At 39.5% G+C, this 6,000-nt stretch overlaps 1 protein-coding gene across 4 annotated transcripts in view; it reads right to left on the bottom strand.

The window, feature by feature from the left end:
• Positions 1-435: 435 nt before the first annotated feature.
• Positions 436-6,000, bottom strand: part of ATE1 (arginyltransferase 1) — a 69,610-nt gene continuing 64,045 nt past the window's right edge. For all 4 annotated transcript variants that reach the window (XM_033066164.2, XM_033066163.2, XM_033066160.2 and 1 more), the window contains exon 12: positions 436-3,517. In XM_033066164.2, the coding sequence (XP_032922055.1) occupies positions 3,339-3,517 (179 nt within the window). In that variant the 3' untranslated portion in view covers positions 436-3,338. The remainder of the gene's footprint in view (positions 3,518-6,000) is intronic.

Genomic DNA, 6,000 nt, shown 5'->3' with positions numbered 1-6,000 from the left:
ATCCAAAATTAGCTGGAATTATGCCTCATTCGTTCAGAAAATGATAAATGCTTGGTTATCTTTATGCACACAAATTTCTGTGTTGCTGGTTTGGCTCCTGAATTCAGAGACAGGTTTTTGTTTAACCAAGCTGAACTCAAATAAATAGCTAGTCCTGTCTAGTCACTTTTTGTGAAAAGTCTCTTCATTTTATTTTATTCTACTCAGAAAAGTATCAATTATATTTCATGCAATCTCTTCCTTAATCAGGCTGGCTGGAAGTAAAACTTAGTTCCAAAACAGGTCATGTGTTTTGAACATGATTTTAAACCTGCAGGTATCTTCTAAAGGCTGACATCCTTTGATGGATTCTTTGATTTTGCTGCTCTCCAGGATAATGAAATTTCTATAAACTAGTGCAGAAATCACATTCAGAGCTATTATTTCTTATAATAATTCACAGAGACTGGAAATAACTTTATTTTCTACACTTGCAAGTGAAACAGGCCTGCTAAAAAGCAATTACAAACTCAACATGCAGATTTTTGAATTTACTGACACGTGTCAATGCTGGACATGTGTAAGCTTCCCACTTCTTTCCAATTAAAACAAAAAATGGCATTTTTTAGCACTGGTAACAACTCTGCATTTTCTTACCACCTTTTTATGCTCATTTATCAACAGATGACAGAACAAGGCAACCTTACATTGGGGATTGACTCTCACAAACTGGCTACACAAAAAAAAACTTTTATAAAACAGTTTGTGCTAAGTTAAATATCTCTAAATTCAATAATTGTCAACGACAATATATTAAATAATATTGTAATAGTGGTGAATCACAGGCAAAATTTACAGAACTCCATGCTCAACCTCTGTCCCCCTTCCAAAAACAGGGATAGAAGTATCAGCCCTCAAAAATCCTGCACCAGTTTCCTTCCAAAATAACACTGAAGTGAGTCAGAGCTCAGCAAACCACAGGGGATGAACTCAGTTTCTGAGTTAATCCCAATGTCGCCTGGTTTTGCTTTTTAATATAAATCCATATTTGAGTTGAGCAGGAGCCAGGAGCCCAGGCTGCCGTGGTGCTGCAGTCCCAGGGGAGGTCAGAAAGTGAAAGCACCACTTCAGGCTCACAGGAAATGGTCATTTGCTAAGGACAACTCCAAGCTGTGCTCACTTTTCAGGTTTATACTTCTCTCACTTTGCTTTAACTGCAGTCCTTAAAAGCTCCCCAAGAGAAAGGGAGCATCAGATAAAAGTCTGATCCAAGGCATATCAGTAACAAATACGGGCACAAAGAGATGGAGCTCTCCAGGAACTCTCAGTGGGGACATTAAGTCTGCTCCCTTGAAAGTTAACAGAAACTTTAACTTCTCCAGGAGCCCAGCCAGGCTGTCATTAAATGGCTTTGATAACCTTTAAGATTTTGCAATTCATAGTGAAATTCCTCAGTGCCTGTTAACTGATTTTACATCACATAAAAAGGTTTTCTCATTTATTTTGGTTGCAAGCCATATGGGCATCACCACTTTTCAGCACACTGTGTAGGCAGAAAATGTTACACTGTTTGACAGAGTGGTAAAAGTATTTTCTCCACAGAAAGGAATTCTTCATAATAATCTTCATGAGGATTAGTTAGTGGCTCTCCCCATGGCAGGAGGCTGAGGTAAGGCATGGACAAATAGAAGGTACAGTGCAAAGAAACTTCTCAGTACCAGGCAACAGATAAACACACACCAAGTATGAAGTGACATGAGTGACCATTTCTGCTGCAGACTGGATTAGATCAATACTATACAGCCCAATTAACAGAACACAAAATGACTTTTTAAAGTTGCTATTGAAGCTGTACAATCAATAATATTACAATATGACACCAATTTCATATCAAACAGATATGAAAAACAAAGTTAAATCTGCATTGCACTTGATTCCCCAAGTTCTTACGTCTGCTCCACATAAAAATTAATGGTTAATAATATTGGCCAACTGTTTAAAATTACATCAATGAACCCATGAATGACAGGAGATGTAACCCTCAGAGGGTAAAACTGAATTTGTTTCCTTTCTGGGGAAAACCACCCACATATCCTTGAATAAGAATCTTTGTTCAAAGGCTAGCAGGAAACTCCAAGTTGATTCAAGGTAAATACCAGCCCCTGTTATCCAAGAAGATAAGAAACACAAATGCATTGGTAGTGTTACAATGTTGTAATACATTACTGAATTATACAACAGTGTTATTTCCCCAAATTCCTCCAACTTATATGACTTAACAGGGACACAGACAATGTTCATATATGAGATAATAAAGTGCTTTCATAAAGGATCACAACTTCCTGTGTTTCCAACAGAAGTATTTACTAAAATGTTATTAAAGATGTTAACCCATGAGTTGCTGCACCGGAAACAAAACAGTCAGTAAAAAAGCAGGAATATGGTATTTAAGTATTCCTGTACAATTCTGCAGAAAAAAAAGCACCTGCAACAAAACCCAGCAGTGGTACCTTATGTCTTTTTTTTGTTAGCATAGTTCTAAATGTGCCTGAGAGCTGCAGGATGAAGCTCCTGAGCTCCACATTAGCCATGTGCATTGAAATACCCACTCTTGTTAGACAAAGGATAAGGCTTATACCAAAAACCACTCTGCCACTTGGCTGCATATCTTTGGTATATTTATAGTGCAACTGTTCTGCTTCTTCTCTGAAGGGGAAGGTTTTTCCAAAGCACTGCATCCCCTGCCACTGAGAACCTACCACAAACTCCTACACTCACTGAGACCTCTGATACCAACTCACTGCCTTAAACAAATGAAGAATGTGCAGTGAAAAGAATTCCTTCCTGTTTTTTAAACATACTGCTGAAATAAAATTGTATCATGCCACAAAGTCATAGCATGTTTCAGTCCTCTTGCAAGATTTTAGGAGCATATAAATGCGAGCACAGATTTCACAGCAATTGTTAATGACAGATATCCAAGGTGCTATTTGAAAACATCTGTAATTTAATGGTTCTTAATCTAGATTTAGTCAACCTTTGTCTCTACAAAATAAAACCCAAAAAAAGACACCTGTTTTGCATTTTGCTTAGATACTCAGAATTATTCATAATGCATAGAAAGGCTAGAACTACTTAATTAAAATATACTGCAAGCGTGTTTTTCTAAACTCCTATTGCTAAAGCCTTGCTGTACTGTAAGATTGATTGGAGCTGGCCTTTACACACAGTACCAGGTACTGACACAAGCCTGGCTGTGCTCCAGCCTGAGGGGGCACACCAGCACACAGCTATGGTACAGAGCATCCAGTGGCAGTGCAATGAAATGTGGAGCCATTGAAATGCCATCTCCTGGGGACTCAGCTCCTGAAGAGCAGCATTCTCTCTGAACAGCTCTGTCCCACCAGGCTTGCATACTGCTGAACGCTGGCCTCGTCGCTCGGCCCCTTCCTCCGCTTCTTGTACACGCTGTAAGGCATCACGGTTCTCTTGAGGAGCACCTTCACCCTGCCCAGCTCCTTCAGGCCACCTTCATCCACTGCAGAGGCAAGCAGAGAACACAAAACCTGTTATTTATGGTGTGCACAGCACCTCCAACCTCAATATGTATAATGAAAACCGCATGGAGTAAGAGATGTGCAGGTGAAAGCTGAGCTGAGCTGCAGAGGGTTCTTGAATCACGGCTGGCAACAAACCCCAGCCTGCAGAGGAAGTGTGTCTGCAGTGTGTGGGAAGGTAAATCGTGCATCACACGTTTCTAATGGTGATGGGGGGCATTTCTGAAAACAACTCTACTGCTGTATTAAAAAAGTTACACTCATTTAGTGCTCCTGGAGCCAGAAGTCAAACTCTGCCTGGGAAAAACTCAACCAGAACTGACCAGAGACACTTGTCATTACAGAACCCCCTCTAAACCCACCACACCAGCTGGGACAAAGGTATTAGAACCAGCAAGAAGCTTCCAGGCTGATTCCTTGGGTATGCATCAGGTAATAAACCACCTTTCCTGGTTACACTGGTTTCTGAGTTTCATTCTAGGGGTTACATGTCCTTAAGTCTGATCCCTGAGCGCTGTACATCAACAGGGTGAGCAATGCAAGCACTCCCTGGGTGGGTACAACACAATTCCTCTTCAAAGATACACATATTACAGTTAAATCTTATTTCCTTCCCATACAGACCTCTTGTGACTTAATTTATCCAGAATCATGCACATAAGAGTGTTGTTGAACAAGTGAAACCTTCCTTACTTTAATGAATCCCACTGATGCTCCTGCTGGTGAACAATAATGTTATATGGCTGCTGTGTGTCAGAAAAATTTGCACTACAGTGCTAAAAAACTCTTGAAAGAAACTCAGAGAATATGCCACACATCTGAGCCCACTGCAGGATAAATCAGTAAAATTATTACAAAATAGTGGGAAATCTTGGACTTTTCTGAACCTTAGGTTCAAAAAGTCACCAAGAAGAGTAAATCCAAAATCTTAGATTTATCTATTTGAGAATAGAACCATATAAATTCTAGTAACAATAGAGATGCTTACTGGAATGTCAATATTTTGGGACATGAACTGTGCAAAGACTTCCTTTTGGACCTTCTTTCTGCTTCTAATTAATGCTTCTTTATGCTTTAAAGGAGGCCATGAAATGCTTTTCTATCCAAGACATTCTGAAGAACTGAAGAACCTGTCCTGTTCATCCACAGTAATGACCTATAAACTTTTTTCTGCTGATTGCCTGAATTTAGTATGTGAAACTTAATGAAGGCTGCTTTACCAAGTTTGGAATGACTTCATTACTTTTATCTGTGTTTTGATTCCTGACATGAAAGCACAATGTGTTTCTTAAGACTTAACTGGGAAAACATGGTTTGAAGGAAGAAAATCTGAGTAGTACTTGCTTAGATTGTGCTCCCCACTAATTATTGTTGGCAATTGCTTTAGATAAACACCAAGTCAAAAACACTTTATGGCTTTCTCTCCCTCTTTGAAATCCATCAGGGGTTTGATGTGTGGCCAACACCTCCCTGATATCCCAATAGGTTGGTTTTACTACCAGCCCTTCTGCCTCTTCTCTTACATCCTCCTCCTCCTTCCTGAGAGTTCACCAAGAAAAAATTTGCAAATTTAGCTTCTGGAGGTGACACAAGTGTAAAGTTATTTTAACTTCTTAAATTGGAAAGTTTCTATTTACTGTACCTCTAGGCTGACTCCCAGTCTGTGCCCTGAGATGGATTTAGGCCAAGCTGAGCCCTTACAGCTCCAGAAGCATTCAGAGCTGGTCCCTACTCAGAGTTTGATACTCACTGATTTCAAACACTCCCCAAGCCTGATACTGTGGGTGAGTTCATCTTCTGGCTTGTAGGTTTGATTTCTTTAGAGACTAAAGCTACTGTACCCTTGGTTTCACTGCAGCTTTCCTGGCTCAGCTGAACTCTGCTCTTGCTGCTCACCATTTGTGCTCTTCCTCCACTTTTACTCATTGCCTTCTTGCAATGAAAAATAACATTCCAAATTTCTACAATGATTACCTGCACTTCCAATGACTCCCCTGAATATCAAAGCTTTAATAACAAAAATCACCTTCTGTAAAAGTACTTAAATGCATGTAAACTCCATAAATGCTTTTAAACTCCATCTGTAGAAGAACCCTTTTACTGAGATGTTCAGTATAAAGTAAAATAATGTCAGGTACATAGTTAAGCTTTCAGAGGTGGCAAACAGGAACTTGTGTCACCATCAGAACAAATCTGAAAGTTAAACCTCAGCCACCTTTGCTGCTGGTCTGGAGGCAACATCATGGGAACTGAGGAAACTATTCCCTTTAAACACAATTTAAATATAAGCAGAATAAATTTAAGATAATTTAACACAAAATGAAAGCAGATTAGGCTCTGGCACACTTTCTCAAAGAAGTTACTCTCCCAATAAGAATAATTAAATATCTGCTCCTGTTGAGTGATAAAATTTGCTTTCTATTCAAGATGATGCCAGTTAAATTCTAACAGGCCTTCCCTGTGT

The sequence above is a fragment of the Catharus ustulatus genome, chromosome 8 (genome assembly GCF_009819885.2).
Source record: "Catharus ustulatus isolate bCatUst1 chromosome 8, bCatUst1.pri.v2, whole genome shotgun sequence".
NCBI lineage: Eukaryota > Metazoa > Chordata > Aves > Passeriformes > Turdidae > Catharus > Catharus ustulatus.
This window is presented reverse-complemented; position numbering and strand designations above follow the sequence as displayed.